The 16,607-nt window shown below is 40.7% G+C and overlaps 1 protein-coding gene across 4 annotated transcripts in view; it reads left to right on the top strand.

Annotated features, from left to right (window-relative positions):
* The window catches only part of LOC102214720 (ras-related protein Rap-1A), a 21,186-nt gene extending 5,395 nt beyond the window's left edge, over positions 1 to 15,791 (top strand). For 3 of the 4 annotated variants that reach the window (XM_005740016.2, XM_013912649.1, XM_013912648.1), the window contains exons 2-8: positions 2,356 to 2,444; positions 4,507 to 4,575; positions 4,888 to 4,944; positions 6,083 to 6,223; positions 10,360 to 10,503; positions 10,733 to 10,863; positions 15,451 to 15,791. In XM_005740016.2, coding sequence (XP_005740073.1) covers positions 2,388 to 2,444; positions 4,507 to 4,575; positions 4,888 to 4,944; positions 6,083 to 6,223; positions 10,360 to 10,503; positions 10,733 to 10,822 — 558 coding nt within the window. In that variant the 5' untranslated portion in view covers positions 2,356 to 2,387 and the 3' untranslated portion in view covers positions 10,823 to 10,863; positions 15,451 to 15,791. Of the gene's footprint in view, positions 1 to 2,350; positions 2,445 to 4,506; positions 4,576 to 4,887; positions 4,945 to 6,082; positions 6,224 to 10,359; positions 10,504 to 10,732; positions 10,864 to 15,450 lie in introns of all 4 variants that reach the window. The other variant, XM_013912650.1, reaches the window with a different exon arrangement.
* The last annotated feature ends 816 nt before the right edge of the window (positions 15,792 to 16,607 follow it).

Here is a 16,607-nt window from a genome sequence, read left to right as displayed (position 1 = left end):
CAGGAGGATGCAGCCCATGAATTTGGACATGTCCAGAGTATAATCGCAGCCTTTGCGGTTAGAAAATTGCACTTGATCATGTCGCGATATTATCGCAAATGCGATATATCGTTCAGCCCTAATCCACACAGACCTTGTTTTGTTGTCATAGTCTGCTTTGCACACTTGTTTTTTTTTTGTACAGTAGTTAATCTGCCTGGTAGTTTGTGCTGCTTTCTTTCCTATTGTCATCTTAATTTTTGTTGGCAGACAGTTTGTAGGTGCATTCCTCCTAACATTTTCGTATCCTACCCGGTGCTGATAATAACATGTTAAATATCCTTGCTAGGCAGCCTGTCCAAATAAAGAAAACTGTCTTTTTAAACCTTTCTACACCTTTTTAAAAACATGTAGTTACTTTATTTGTTGACACATGCGAGGAATGGACCCTTAGAAACAATTGCTTCATATGCACAGGCTGCAAACTGAGGTTTGAAATAGTAAAGATGGGAGCTGGAATTTGACTGCACTTTTTTGGAGGAACACTCATCCTCCATAATGACCTTTGACGCTGGCACATAATAATCTGACTGCCTCTGTCACAGAGTGAGCCCCTGACGTCATCCGTCTTAGCAAGGGTCAGTCCACAGCATTCACAGTGGAATTGTGATGTGCACATAGCTGACAAGTGAAGTGTAGCCTAAATCTTAGTGTGACATTGTCTGTACCACATTGTATATGTGACACACTGCATGCACTTGACTTTGTGCTTGAATGTTTACATGAGCGTACAGGGGCGCGCGTTTGGATAGCACTCGTGCATCCCTGTTCTTTTTCTTCACCGCCCATTGGCTCCTCTCCCTTAATCATGCAAGGAGAACTTCTCTTTGAGTGCAGAGGATTAGAGAATATGAATTATGCACACTCTGGCCTTCATGTCCCACATGGTCCCTGCTTGTGATTGAAACTGGAGGTCCTTCGTCCTTTGACCACTCCCCCTGAGAGTTTGTTTAGCGTGTGCTATTTTAAAAAAAGCAGTGCAGAAGAGGATCATCTGCTTCCAGAGTAGCTGATGATTGGGCTTTTGATGTTTGCAAAAGAGTTGATGATTAATCGAGGCTATATAGTTGTCCTTGGGACCTAATTTCAGCATGCGCTACTATCTGATTTTTATTTATTTTTTTCGTTACAGCCTTGATGTCAACAAGCGGCACTTTTTAGCCCTTGATCCAAAAGCGCTTGGTTCATTAAAACATAAGCTGGCAGTCAGCTGCCGTGTCTCTGAAGAAAACCGATATTAAAATGTTTTAGTGTTCTCTAAATACATCCCTACCACATTTTGTGGTTGTATCAGTAATTTAGAATATTGTTTATATTTCAAGTTGAATGTCTTTTTTTTGACTGCAGCTTTGACAATTACTGGAAAATCTCCTCCTATTTAAAATATTGTTTTTTTCTAAACCAGCTTTGTTAATGGGGGTTTAATTTCCTCAACTATAATAGACATGTTTGTGTATAAAATGTTGAGAAGTAACAAAGATTTCAGCCAAATAAGGTACCAGCCTGATTGCTTTTAAAGTACACAGAGTTTATTCTTATTGCTGTGCGTAGACACTCATCACAGGCCTGTTCTGAGCCAGGAAAAACCCTGAGACACTGCTTGATATGAAGTTAGATCAGTAGATAAGGAATCAGAAATCCCCACATTGCTTAGCTACATCTAAACCCCTTCTGAGTCTGTAGCCCAGCTTGTAGTGACCCAGTTGGCTACCCAATCTGACTTTACGCCACAGTGTGTGCCAGTGATTCGTAACCTCCTTGTTTCTTAAAGGGATATTTTTACTTCACAATTTCCTTCCATCACATTTTCCACTTCCCTCAGCTGTTTTCTGTCATAAGCGAAGGAGACCGCCACCATATTGCTGTTTTATAAAACCAAAAATTGACTCAGTGACTAACAAATCTGTAAGCAGGGTGTGTTTTGGTGTGTGTGAAAGCCAAATGATTGTGTCATTGCGAGGAATATCTGCCAGATCAATGTATCATCATCTCTCTCCTTCAGTTCCCCCCTACACATACACATCACAGCTGGTTTTTGTTAGAGAGGGGGTCACATACTCTTCACCTCCTCCACCCTGAAGCAGCTCCACTTATGGGTGTTCCCTCCATTGTTGTCCTGCTTCTCCTCTATATCCTCCAGGAATGACTAGAATCCTTTCTTTCTGGAGTGGGGAAAAACTCAAAGACCAGACAGGAAAAAAATCCCTTTGATTTGCCTGAAAAGAGATTGCTTTTTTGCTTTTTCCCCACTGTTTTTTCACACCTTTGCTCATTTTGTTTGTCCAATTTTTATTTTTCCCTGTTTGTCCAGTGCAGACTGTTGGGCTGTCCAGTGAAGCAATCCCGCCATGCGTGAATACAAGCTAGTGGTGTTAGGCTCTGGAGGTGTGGGCAAGTCTGCTTTGGTGAGTATGGCCTTCCAATCCTCTTCCTGCGTCTCCTGCCTCTATTACTCCTGCCATGTGTTCCCTAAAGACTTTGTAGATAATTGTCAATAAAACAGCAAGAGGCTTTGCTAGCTTTTGAAGGAAAGCATGTGGTGAAACATTTTTAATTATGGAGGTTTATAGAGCACAGATGAAACTGTCTTTTGACTGTTTAAATTTTTTCCTAAAGGATTTATTGAGAACATGCTTGTTTGCTGACAAGGGTTTAATCTATCTCCAAGGCCTGTGTTATTGAAACTAGCTGCCTGTATACATATAATGCATATAATGGTTTTATTGTTAGGGTTTTTGAAATGTTCAAAGAGTGCCAGTCCTAAGCTCATCTGTGTTTATATGTATAGACATCGTAATCTGTTTTTTTACTTTTCTTAAGGTTGATAGAGAACAGAACCAGAGCAGTGATGTATTTTATTGTCAGGAGACCTCAGATGCCTGTGAAATGTGTCGTATGCTTTGCTCAGCTAATTTCAACCAGGTGTCAGATTAATCCCTCAAACGGGCAGGATTAAGATGTTATCAGGTGAACTTGGTCTACCCCACTAATGTAAATCTGCCGCTCAGCACAGCACTTTTAACGCAATCCAAAATTGGACATTGCTGTTTTTTTGGAGAGTGACACATTTATCATAATTTAGGCTCTATGTACCATATGAGATTTGAAATAAAGCAACTGATATGCTGATTGAAGATCAGAAACATTGGCATTATAACCATTTTTATGCACAGGCCTAACATGTACTTGGAAAAACTAATATAATTATATATAAAATGTTCATTTTTTTAATACTGCCCAAGTCTGGAAGCCATGCACATCACCACAGATGGCTTTTCTTCTTTGTGATGCTTTGCCAGGCCTTTGGTGCAGCTGACTGTAGTTGTTTGTTTGTGGGGCTTTCTGCCTTTAGTTTTGTCTTCATGTAAATTCCTTTCTTGATTGAGATCAGCTGATTACCTTGACCATTGGAGAATATTTCTGTGTTTTTTGTTTTGTTTTTTCAACCTCCAAAACTTCTGGGTTGGTTTTGCAGTGTGGTTAAGATTTCTGGCCATCTGTACTCTGAAACACTGGCCTGTCAATGATCTGAGCTGACAGTATATTCCTATATGCTTCAGAGTTAGCTGCCTCTGTCTTTTGTCACATCACTGGTAAATGGTGAGTGCTATTGGAAGCTACACATCCTAATGCAGTCCTATTGACATCAGCATGTTTTTACAGATGGAGATGTGTGCCTCATTCCAAGCCTTCTCCATATTTATTTCTTCACATTATTCTCTTACTGAGTGATTAATTTCATTGGTCTAAAAAAATGCTGTTTCCACACTGAACTGGCACCTCTGCATTTCTAGGTCTAATCTGGCCTAAACTACTGGATACTATATTCAACATTTTTGAGGCTAAATTGTTTTTACCTTGTGGCGAGCCCTCTGTTTGCTGTCTTGAAGTATTCTCATTGTGGTAGACTTGGATAATAGACATCTAGAAGAGTTTTAGTACATCCAGCCAAGTGAAGAAAAGGATTGTTTACCATGAAAAGGATCCTGTGATCCTGTCTTCCACTATTGTTTTATGTGAATGTGCAGGCCGTTTTTTGTTTTTTTGTTTTTTACATTCAAGTAGCAAAGTGTTGATTTGGCCACTCTATTTTATTTTTTTTGCGCCACTCAATTTTTCTTGCATTGAAAGCTCTTAACTCTCTGCATCTTCTGGGTTCACAGCAATGATTAAACAAGTACAAATCCTAAACTGGGGATGAGCCCTTGTACTTTCAACATTTTACTATTCTAACTGAATATTTTTTGATAAATAAAAAAGGTCAGAGTTCAAACACATGCAGATTTAGAAGTGTGCCAGTAGAATAATTATGTTGTGCTTTTGGTCACAGCTGGGCTTCATGAACATCCTCATTCCTGTCTAGTTGTGATGATCGTAGGTGGACAAAGTGTTAGATGATATGGCACTTTGGCTGCATGCGCTACTCCAGCAGTTTGATGTTGGCTTTCTGTGTGTCTCCCCTTACAGACAGTTCAGTTTGTACAAGGAATCTTTGTGGAAAAATATGACCCTACAATAGAAGACTCATACAGAAAGGTGAGTGTCCCGTGAGAGGCAGAGTGCTGGCTTGAAATGAGCTGATTGTTACCAGCTGCTCCTCAGGTTCACATATTATTGTGCTCGGAAATTTTCTCATTCAACTGCTTCTACTCTGTTACCCTCTCATTCCTAGTTTTCATTCTTTATATTTTCCTGTGACTTCATACTACTGGTGTGGTTGCTTTCATGTTTTCCCCTCAGTGTTAGCTGTCTCTTTCAGTCTTCAGTGTATGACCTATGAATATAACCTATGAATTTTGTTTGCTCAGTGACCTGAAATTAAAGATGCTCTTACATGTTTTCTTACAGCAAGTGGAGGTAGATGGACAGCAATGTATGCTTGAAATTCTTGACACAGCCGGCACAGTAAGTAAACTCACTGCCACTGAAATCTTCAAATGCTCAGCTTTGCTGGGCATATGCACTCCTGAATATATATTTTTAGTAAATCTAGAGGCGTTTCAGATTGGACAATGCGTTAGGTAGTGTTTGGTAATTTGGCCTCTAGGGAAAACAGCCTTATTTATTTAAAGCTAAATTGTAGTCAGAAAGCAGTCGATTCTCTCTGCACACACTGTTTACCTGCATTCGACCGTGACCTGCTCAGATGCTATTAGTCAGTGCTACTCGGGCTCAATCTGGGAGAAAAGAAACGGACTCCTGGCACCAGAAATCTTTTTCCTCGCCTGCAGTTTTTACATATTCATAAATGATATTTGATACAAGATGTGACGGTCTGCCACACTGTGAAACATTAAAACAAGTTGTATTTCACAGATACATTGGGCAATGAGATCTTTAGTAGCTGAAATGACATCCAGTTATTAGCTGACACTGTGATGCCTTTTTATGGTGTCTCTATGATTGTTTTAGAATATTTTGTACACCAATCTAACATTAGTCTTATTCTGCCCCCCCACTGGTGTCCTCGTGCAAGAACATTTTTGAAACATTTGTCTGTGTGGGAACTGGCGACTGAGAAACACATCATCTCTTATCCTAGAGATGTGCAGAAACTGTTTTAAGTGTGCGTTTGTCGGTAACAGACCCACGTTGCATTGCACTGTGTGTGTGTCTTTGCTGAAAAACCTGACAGACATCCAAGAATTGTAATCCTGCACAATACTGTTTCTTTATCCACTGGGATTTCAACCAATCCACTGTGATTATTCAGTTGATAATAAAATGGTGTTCAGTTTCATCGACGTACACTGGCCTGAAATTGCTTATTTTCTTTTTTTTTTTCTGTTTTAATTCTGACAAATGGACCAGTCAAAACAAAAGGGACAATCGAGAGCCAACACATCTATGCTTGACAAATGATTTAATGATTATTTAGACTTAACCATCCAGCAAAGTTTGCATATCTGTGAGAAGATTACAATGTAATCGTCAAACTGGTGCAGCGAATAAAAGAGTAAAAAAAGAAAAAACAATAAGTAAAAGTTGGAAGCTGTAGGACAGCGCTCATAGTCTCGCCATCTTTTTTCCCCCCCTTGTGTAGGAACAGTTCACAGCTATGAGGGACTTGTACATGAAGAATGGCCAAGGCTTTGCCCTGGTATACTCCATCACAGCACAGTCCACCTTCAACGACCTCCAAGACCTGAGAGAACAGATTCTACGAGTAAAGGACACAGAGGATGTAAGTATACTGGCATAAGCATACAAGCGTTTTATAATTTTCTCAGTTTGTGGCTAAAATTTTCTTTAATCACGTAGGCTGTGGAAAGCAGAGTAGTGGCAACGAGTACAGTTAGACCTAAACGCCCTGTGTCCGTGGGCTCAGCCGCCTACATTTTTCAGGGGCCTGATCAGACTGTTGCTATAGATACCATTCAACACTATAATCACTCTGTGTTATGCAATTAATTGCAGATTTGTATTATCTGAACATAACACAATCAGTGTCACGGTGTTATGTTTATAGAGTATAAACAGTGGCAAACTTGTGTACTCTGCATAACTGAGCACTGATTAATATTAACGTTGTGTGTATGTCCCTGCGGTTTCATCAGTGTTTGTTGTAGACACCGAGCACTCGTGCTCACGGGGATTTTTCTGTATACTGTGTGGTTTTCTCCATCAGGCCTGCCTCACATCGACGCTGCAAATAAGAGCATGTGTCATCTCCTTATTTTCCAAGCTTGTTGTTTGTCACCAGCACATTTCCAGTTTTCTATATATCTGCTAAATTGTGGGACTGCTCGAGCGAGTAAGCCCTCTATCCCCTCTCTGGTCGAGTCGATAGTGCGTCAGCAGGATCTAAGATGCCCTTTTTTGGTGATCTCTTGAGGGAATGAATGTTACCATAACCCACCCTCTTGGTTTTGCTTCCTTGCGTCTCTCTGTTCCCTGTCAGCCATCTGCAAAGCCTCTCTCTAGCCTGGAGCAGAATACCTCTCTTTTCTCTTTTTCTTGCTCCCCTTACTCTATATTTGTGCAATTATTGTGCTGCTTTTATTTGAACTGCCCTTTTCAGCTTCTGTTGCATTCTTCCCCCCCTCTGTTTGATGGCCAGCCTTGTGGTGTTGATGTGGTCTGGCACTCTATGTGGGTGATTGGACTGTCAGGCATGAAGTGCAAGGAGAGCCTCAGCTCATCAAAAACTGAGTTGTGAGACTGTGGTTCTTCATTAGGCTTTCCATGGTTTGGGAGCTGAGGTTAGCCTCAGGCTAACAGATGGATTGCAGGACCAGTGGCTTCTCGACACGCAAGGAAAGAGTTGTTTCTTTTCTTCTGGAAATCTGTTCCCTTTGAAAACATCTTTTAGTTTAAACAGTTCAGCTTATCTGGCTATTATGGCCACTCTGCCAGCTATCAGTCCACTGGTCATTTGTGCCCTTACCTTTGATAGCCATGATATCTGTTTATCCTTTTTTGCCCCTTGCAAGAATGCATGACCAAAGGAAATGCTGGGCATGTTTTCCCTTTTTCTTCCAAGAAGGCAGATTTCTTAGTTTGAGAAATCTTTCAAGTGACTGCAGAGCTAAAGCAGAAACCGTTGATGCTGCTACAGCTGTTCTTATTCTCAGCTCTGACATGCACCATTTACTGCAAAGCGGGTATAATGTACAGATGCACCTAATATCACCAGGCTCAATTAAAAGGGCTTTTAATGGTTGTACATTCATTGAACACAGTAGGGTCAAATTCCATCTCTTTAGAAGAGCCATTAGTGGCAAAAATAAAGTAAGTGAGCAGACACTAGTGAATTAAAAGCTCACTTCCTTCATTTCCTTTCACACTTCTTATGTAAGAGAGGTCTTATGACTTTTCCGGGCCACCTCAGTCTCTGCCCGTGTGACTAGGATGGCAGTAATGCCTGACTCCAATGCTTGTGACTCACTGCTCCATTTTAAAGAACTAACTCCATTCATTTTTGTCGTTCTGTACCCGCCTGTTCACTGTTACCCACAATCCAATCTTCGGCGTGCCATTGTGGGCGGGATACGACCTGTCTGTAGCATGTTAATAAAGTCTGAACAGATTCTGTGGGTTGTGTGGATTCTTCAAGTAGGCTAATGCTGCCTTGTGTTCTGCTGACGCTGAACATTTTTTTTCCTTTTTCCCTGCATACCTCCATCCTTTCAGCCATCTCACCATTCCTTTTTATTCCAGCTTGACTCAAGAGTTTATGTTAGGAGGGCATACCACTGGTTCTCCCGGGACCCGTGGGAGAAGTGTCATTCAGCAGTTCAGCTTGAGGATTTGTTTAGATATCAAACATCAACCACCAACCTCTGTGGGGTTAATCTAAACATCTCAGTTTCCTGTCGTCTGCCCCATAGAAAGCACAAAATACTCACCCTATATCTTACTTTGTCTCAAGAAGCCTGACGGTAGTGCTCCAACAGCAACCTCTGAAAAGAAGACTTACTGGGGGGGAAAGAGTATGGACAAGTGAGCACATGTCAGGATACTGGTATTTTTCTTAAAAATATGTAGCTTTTCCACATCCACAAGACATGTCTGGGGGGCATTTGTAGGTCCTCAGAAGAGAGTGAAGGCAGGATTTCCCATGCATAAATTTATTTGGCGCCACAAATAGACTTTCCTGGCTGATATATTATTGGCGCCTCTTTTGTTGCATGCAGAATTTTTCCATCAGTTGATTCCTAAGCTGTATCACAAACGCAGATATCCCGTGAACGAAACCTGTGACAACATCTTAAAGTCTTCCTCACATCTGAGACGTTTTCTAACATCATACAGTTTTACAGTGATTAGTTTATTAAGCCAAGTTTCAATGTGGAAATGCAGCCCAGGCTGAATGAACACATCCACACACAGACTCTCTGTGTCATATAATTCCAGAGAGCAGCTGGAGCATGGAATCCAGCTGAAACATTTGAAAATATTCAGGAAGGAAAGCGATGTTATCCCGGTTGGGCGGGGCTGTCATAACTTCCTCCGGGCCAGCATTCTCCCTAGATAGCCGGGCAGGAAACAGCAGGCAGGATGAGACGCATCCCGACACCCTGACTGCCCAGCTCTGCCTACTTTGACAGTTGAGGCTGAAGTTTTGCCCAGAATACTGTCCTCCTCAGGCTTTCTTTTTTTTTCTTTTTCTGTTTTCTTTTCTTTTTGAGGGGACCTTTGGTTATTAAAACATTTGAGAGAACAAAAGAAGCAGCATTGCTGGTTTTAGGAGGTTCCAAAACTGGCTGCACTTAATCTCAGTGACTGTCCCCTCAGCTTTGCTTTTAATTTATTTCCCTTTTAAAGAAACAAAAGTTAAAAATAAACCACCTTCCTCGTCAGTTCCTATTGATTCTTTAATCTCTCTGGACACAGTTGTGTAACCTAAATGATTTTCTTTACTTTCCCACCGGGAAGGAGATCGTTTTTTTATTGATCATCTTTGTGACCCTCCAATTCAGGCCTCAGAGAAAAGCACACTCATTGACTGTTAATACTCATCTCTTCAGTCTTTTACTTGGGTTGTACATTTGTTTGCAGATATTGCTTTTTCACTACCTTTCACTCCAAGAGATTTAACCCCTTTGTTTATATGTGTGTGTGTGGCTGGTGTGTTCAATAAAAAAGCCTGGGCCTTTATACTGTTAACCGTTCCCTGAGGTAGAGTTAAAGGGTGACAAATGGATTAAAACAATCTTGATAATGTTTGTTTTCTAACATTCCCAGCTGCACCTCCAAAGAAGGGTCCTTTTCTCCCTGCAAGATGGCATTTAAAGGTTTATGATTAAGTTTACAAAAAGTAAAGTTTTTGTATTAAAATTTTGTATTTAAAGTCTAAAAGAAAAGTTACTGAAGCCTTTTAATGCAAACGTGTTTATAGGAAACACGTTTGCTTTTCTCCTATATCTAATTTCCTCTCTGTAGGGGAAAAATGGCAAAAAGGTATGAACGAAGAAGTTATACAAAGTCAAAAGTAAAAGGAAGGTTCTTCTCCTTCATGAGGAGACTTTGATTCATGGCTCATTATGTACGGTCTTGTGATTCAAGCTGTATACGTGTATCCTGTATACTTCTAATTTATCTGTGTTGGATGTGAACCTGGACTACAGCCTCAGCTGTGAATAATACAAATTGTAGGATTTATATTAAATCCTAAAACAGCCTGCTGACATACAGAGTGGAGTCTAGGTTGTAAGGATAAATGGATTTAGAGGAGTCTGAACAGTTTATCTGAATAAAATGTTAAGTTTTACATTAAAATAAATTTTAAAAATGCATGAACAAGGAATATGTGACCAGACAATGGGGGATAAATCATGTGGGCACAAACAGAACCTGCTTGCTCTTACCTGTCCTCAGGTGCCGATGATCCTTGTAGGGAACAAGTGCGACCTGGAGGATGAGCGTGTGGTGGGGAAGGAGCAAGGCCAGAACCTGGCCAGACAGTGGAACCACTGTGCCTTTTTAGAGTCCTCTGCTAAGTCAAAGATCAACGTCCTTGATGTGAGTACAAACGTCCCCTCCAAAAATGCAACTCTATATATTTTCAGTTTGTTTTCCATCTCAGTCACAGATGGATGTGTGTACTGCAATCATCAGTAGAATTGTATTTATTTAAGACACATAAAGGTTTCTCTGACATGTAGGTAATAATGAGCTCAGATGGGCTACATCCTGTTAAACCTTCTGTCTGCAAACTCTCTCTCTCTCTTCTCTCTTCTCTCTCTCTCAGATCTTCTATGACTTGGTCAGACAGATAAATAGGAAAACGCCAGTGGAAAAGAAGAAGGCAAAAAAGAAATCCAACTGTGTCCTGCTTTAAAGACCTTTCTCCCTTCAGCCCCTGCAGCAGCTCTGAGCCAGGTGTGTGTGTGTTTGTGTCTACAGTTTCAAAACACATTAGTCTTAAATACCCATGCAGCCGGCATCTTCACAACTTCATGATTCATAGACAAGCTGTCAGATTAATTGTTATGTAATGGCTTTGATCTTCCTGCTGTCTCCGATGGTACTGCATACATCAGTTGTCGTTTTAGTCATGTGGGTTTGTTTGCGTGCGGTTAAGTCGAAACAACTTTAATTTTATAGTCTAAATAAACTGTTCACAGTGGTTATTGTACCTGTATAAACTCAAAACATGCAGTTTAGAGATGGAGCCCCCCCCTCCAAGTAGCTGGAGGTATAAATGAGGGTTCAAGTAGAGACAATAGATTACACAATTATAGTGTGTGTATTAGCAAGCAACATGAGGTAATGCCTGACCTGGCTCCCTGTGATTCATTTAACTGGTTACAAGAGAGGTTCTTGGTTTAAAACGGTCTGAAGAGGAACTTTTCAACCTAACAGCAGATACACAACACTGATCTGTCGTTAGCTCTCTTACAGTCTACAAACAACTTCACTCGTCATTCAGTGAATATTATTTCATTGATACTGATGACGCATAGGCCCCGTGAATGTCTAGAAATGAAAGCATCCGTGAATTACCCTTCAGACCTGTGAAATGCTTTTTAAATCTTCATTCCTGTAATATGAATGAGTCAGTCTGCGATAACTGGAGATAAATTTCAGACCTCAGCAAGCTGCAGCAGCTCGTTACGTCTGGGAAATCCTGATCTGTCAGCATGTTGTTTCCCAGACGAAGAGCTGCTTCTTTTGAAATCTTTTTCACAGGATTTAAAAAAACAAAAAACAACCCATGTTGAGTGGTGTTACGACCCGTCTAGGGCCAGGCAATAACATGAGTGAGGCACCTGCCCCCCAATGACCCAAGCAGCCACAGGAAACAAATCCGTTCTTTATAATGTGATTTATTTATAAAGTGGTAAAGACTGACAACAAAACGGGAGTGTCAACACTTCAGGGTGAGCCGAGGCCAAAATAATAAACAAAAACAAATCAACACAAATCCTGCACCCCTGACCTTACCAAAACAAAGTCAAAAATAAAGACTGAGTCTGACCTCCTTAACTGGAGAAAACTGGTGATCAAAAGAAACGGCAGCTCAACCCTACCCACTCCACTTCCACAACTTTCAAAACGGCACTGCAGCCAGCGGCTGCCACAGGTATACTGCTGGGTCATGAGGAGAAACGCGAGGACCTCTCCCGCCGCAGCACTCCAGCCTCCTTTTAACAGTGGTAATGAGGAAGTCTGAAAACTGTCACGCTAAGTGCTTATTTCTGTGAATCCTTCCAAACAGACAATCTTGTCTGTTAATTTTAGAACGACCGCAGGCAATAATTAAAGTCAATTCGTCAAAGTCTGGACTGCAACATGAGAGCAGATTGGAGCTGCAAAGCATTTTCTGTAAACACTAATGACATGTTTCCTTGTTTCTTCTACAGTTGTATGAATCTTATATGAGATTTTAATAGATGGCCAGCACATTGAGTAAGCTGTTAGCTACTTGCTTTTGCTTCATTGTTAATCAGAATCTGCAAAAACTACTAATTAAGTAAAACTGCGGTCAGAGAGCAGCCATCCTTTTTGTCATATTGCAGGCATACATCTTCAGTAACCTAAAATAAGTCAAAATTTTCATTATGTCCCGATGGAACTGTGCCCATTTAACCCACCTCTCACCAGTTTCAAAAGTTTCCACTACATATGTAGAACGTTTCCTTCAGGTGAAACTCAATCTATTCAGTTGAGGAAATCTTGTAAGAACTTAGGATGTGCAGCCACCCTCACATGGAGATTACTGAATTGGGCCTCATTGTTTCCAAACTTTGAAGGTAGTGAAGCGTAAACTGTTCAGAATGCTTCAAACAAACTAGTTTGCATGATGTGTCATTTGACCTTCTGTCAAAGGCTAAACCTGTTTGCTGAAGTAGCTGTGTGAAAGGTTGAATCTGGATCAGACGCTGTACAAAGGAGATGTAACTGTTAGCTTTTGTGAATTTGCAAATGATGTAACACTCTGCATGAGCTGTTTGGTCTGTGTTTGCCGACGGCACAGGAGCCTATTTTTGAAGCAGTAAATGCCCAAATATTTGCCAGCGTTTGGTTTGGGCTCGGGGACTAAATCTGCTGGTGATCGAAGGGCTGCAGGATGGAACATGAGTGGGTTTTAGGACTAAAGCCTGGGTGTCAGTGAAGCTGATGTGTCCTTGACTCTGACCCTTAACATTTTTTTTTTTTTTTTAGGGATCTGTGCTTTTTTTCTTCTTCTAAGTAGACAAATAAGTTCTTCACAGTCGGTCAATACATTTCCCTGTCAGTAATAAAGTGGCATTGCATTTCCACCATAATAAACAGCTGACTTTAATATAATGTCCAAACATGAACTACTTCTTCCGAGTCTGCTTTAATGTTTCCAGATCAGTAGTTGGCTATGTTTTTTTTTTTTGTTTTTTTTTATAAGTATACTGAACCCACAAATAAGGAGTACACATCCATAAAGCCTACAGATAAATAATAAAGGACTGACAAGCTTATGGGATATTTTGCCGTAAGGATTGGAGCAAAAAACGAATCTAATTGTGAGCAAGAATAAAAAGCTTAAACAGTTTATTCGCTGTTAATTGGTGAATGATATTGTGAAAACAATCAAATGTCATTAAAAGAGCAAAATGGAGCTCATATGGCCTCTTTGTTGTTTGAAATTAAAAAGGGTGTAGCTGAACAAGCGACAGTTTGCACAACTTTTTTTTCTTTTTTCTTCCTCCCTCCAGTATTTTGGTTAGAGTGCAGTCGCTTTTAGAAGCTCTTACAATCTGTTAGCTGGTATTTTGAGCTCTGTTGTCAGAACAAAACCCCAGTGTTGCCAGACCTGACAGGTTCACACAGCCAACAGAGAGGTCTTACGTCTTCAGTTACTTTTAACTTCCAGGGTGGAGGAATAAAACTTTGATTTTGCAGATAAAACTGGATTAGTGAAACAGACAGTGCCATTGTAGCCAGCCCAGACAGCAGGGTCGCTGAACCACCCACTGCGTTCCTCGTCTGAACCCATCTGTGTTGGTCAGTTAGAGCTCCAGTGTGTGAGAGCGGGGGCCTCTGTTAGCATGCCCCAGGGTGGCGTCAGCACTCCCAGCACCCCCCACCTCTACCCTACCCGACTCTCACGCCGGCCAGCCCAATGAACCAGCACTAACGGGATTTCAACCTCGCTGTTCCACTGCTCACAGCCCACCAGCTCATACGCTGCGAGAGGGAGAGAGGGGATACAGTGCCAGGCACAGACGGGACGCAGAGAGTTAATGGGACATGTCAGTTTGTGGCTTCCAGCATGTTGACCTGATGAGCTCGTGAACTTTGAGTCTCTGGTTTTATCTGTCACTGTATTCACTGGGAGAGGGATATATTTATGGAGCTGTTAGCTTGCATGGCCCTAGATTCCAAACACCTTTAATGAAATAAAGCTATCATTAATATTCTTGAAGGAGCTCTACTATGTGTCTGAAGAGGTCTGTTAATGAATACTTCATCAGAAACCGAGCAACAACATATGGAAGTTATGAAAGCTAACTGTAAGACTAATAAGAAAAACAAGATTTGCTGTAGCCAGAATGTGATTATAGCAACATGAGAGTAGACCGCATGAACACTTGAAATAAGAATGGTTACTGCAGGGCATCTGTTATTGCGCTCATTACCAACTTATTGTCACTGCCTCTCTGAAAGGTAGCTTGGCCTGCAAATGAATCACGAGCCTGCTAGTTGCACTTGTAGCATCATGCATATACTCCTATTATGTTATTTGTGCTCCGTTCTCATTTTGCTGTTTGTGAGTTGAACACCAGCGGCTCTCGGTGTTCGCCCAGACAGACGTTCATTTAATTGCAGCAGCTACACTAAGCACAGGGCGAGCATGAGCTAAGAGCTCAGACTGTTAATGGAAAGATGGCACCTGAGCAGTGTTTAAACATCCCAAGCAGAAACTCGGCAGACCTCATCACATGACTTTTGGCACACGGACTGATTGAAGTTTTGCTCAGCTGAGAGAAGCCACAAAATGCTGATCACTCGGCTTCCTAAAGCCTTTGGCACTGAAAGTGCCTCTGAGGAACATAGTGCAGGAGTACTTCTCTGTGCTCCCTGTTGGACTGCTGGCTTCACTTTCTGCTCTGAGGTGTGATTTTCCCCTGAGGCTTTGTGTTAGACATTTGATCTCTTTTCCAAGGTCTGGTTAAGATGCAAGAAAAGCGCTAAGAAGTTTAAGAATGAAAAACTTTGTATTGAGGGTCCAAAAAGCAGGTTATAAGTTTTTAATTTTATTTTTAAGCCTTAAAATCCCAGGTTTATACACATCATTCTTGTAATCATTAATGCTTTTACTTTAAAGTGGTATAATATATGCTATATGCCCATGTATTTTTTTTTTCTAATGAAATTGCAACACTTGCAATGCTGCTCAGCAGCCAGTAGAGGGCACTGCCGCCTTAATTTTCTTTCAGAGGGTGATTTGAGTTGGCTATGGAAGGACTAACAGTGTGCTTCTTGCAGAAATGCTGTAATGAAGAACTGTTGCCCTGATTGGAACGTGCCAGCATTCCAACAGCCCCGACCCTACCCTTCCTCCATCAGCCATAAACGGTGAATCAGCTGACTGAACTGCTCCTATCAAAGATGAGGATGATCTACACCAGAGAGAATGAAAAGAGAAAGACAGTAAGAGAGAGTAGACTCTGGTCTCTCGCCTCCGAGGACCTTCCTCTGTCTCAGTTTGAGTGTGAACGCTGAACGGGAAGCGTCCACCTCTGCACCAACAACAGCACCACAAACTGACGATGTTCTGATTAAAATGCAGCAAAGCCTCTGAAAGTAAAAAAAAAAAAAAAAAAAAAGTCCACGAGCTGCCTACATGGCCAGCCCCTTATTTTTATTTTTTGACAGCTTAACATAAAGAAATAACAGCATTTAAGAAGGAAAACAAAGTTAGAACTTGGATTCAGTATTTTTCATCTTTTTCAATATTGTATTTGAAAGACATGGAAGTTGACCTCTTTAGTTGTATGATTATAAATATTCTTCAAAAACGAGCATGAATAAAGCATCAGTTATTACGTGTAGATGTTTTCAAGTGAAATCAAAGTGGAAAAGTGAGAATTTTTTTTTATAGCCATACACCTATTCTCCATGCCTGTCATGTCAGTGATGGTAGATCGAGGTCTATGATATGTATTGTTATTATTTTTATTACATTTTTTTTCTTTGTTTGCCCTCTTGTTCATGGACTTCTCTTCTGCAGATATCTCTCTCTGATGTGACTTAATTTTATACTCAGTCACCGGGATTTCATAGCTCCCATAATATATTCTAATGCCATTTTTCTTTTTGCATAACAATGCTTCAGAAAAAATGGGTCTTTTATAGAAGAAATATGGGGAAAAATAAGGATTGATTTCTATGTCTCTCGAAGCTGAAATATATTATACTAAACCAACTCTAATAATGCTTCTTGTGTTTTTCTGTCAATAATGTTCCAGCTTTTATGGATTATTAAAGTACATTTTAGTACATTTTCATTATACTGGTCAATGTATTTTTGTGAATTAAACTTTTATTCAAAGTGGATTTGACTTATTTGGGATGAAATATGAGATCACAAGATTTTCTTGTTTTCTGGAATTTCACATTGAACAAAAATAGGAATTGTATGG

The sequence above is a fragment of the Pundamilia nyererei genome, unplaced genomic scaffold (assembly GCF_000239375.1).
Source record: "Pundamilia nyererei isolate P.nyererei 1_Seehausen unplaced genomic scaffold, PunNye1.0 scaffold00096, whole genome shotgun sequence".
In the NCBI taxonomy this organism is placed as follows: domain Eukaryota; kingdom Metazoa; phylum Chordata; class Actinopteri; order Cichliformes; family Cichlidae; genus Pundamilia; species Pundamilia nyererei.
Note: the sequence above shows the minus strand (reverse complement) of the source record. Positions and strands in the feature narration are given on the sequence as shown.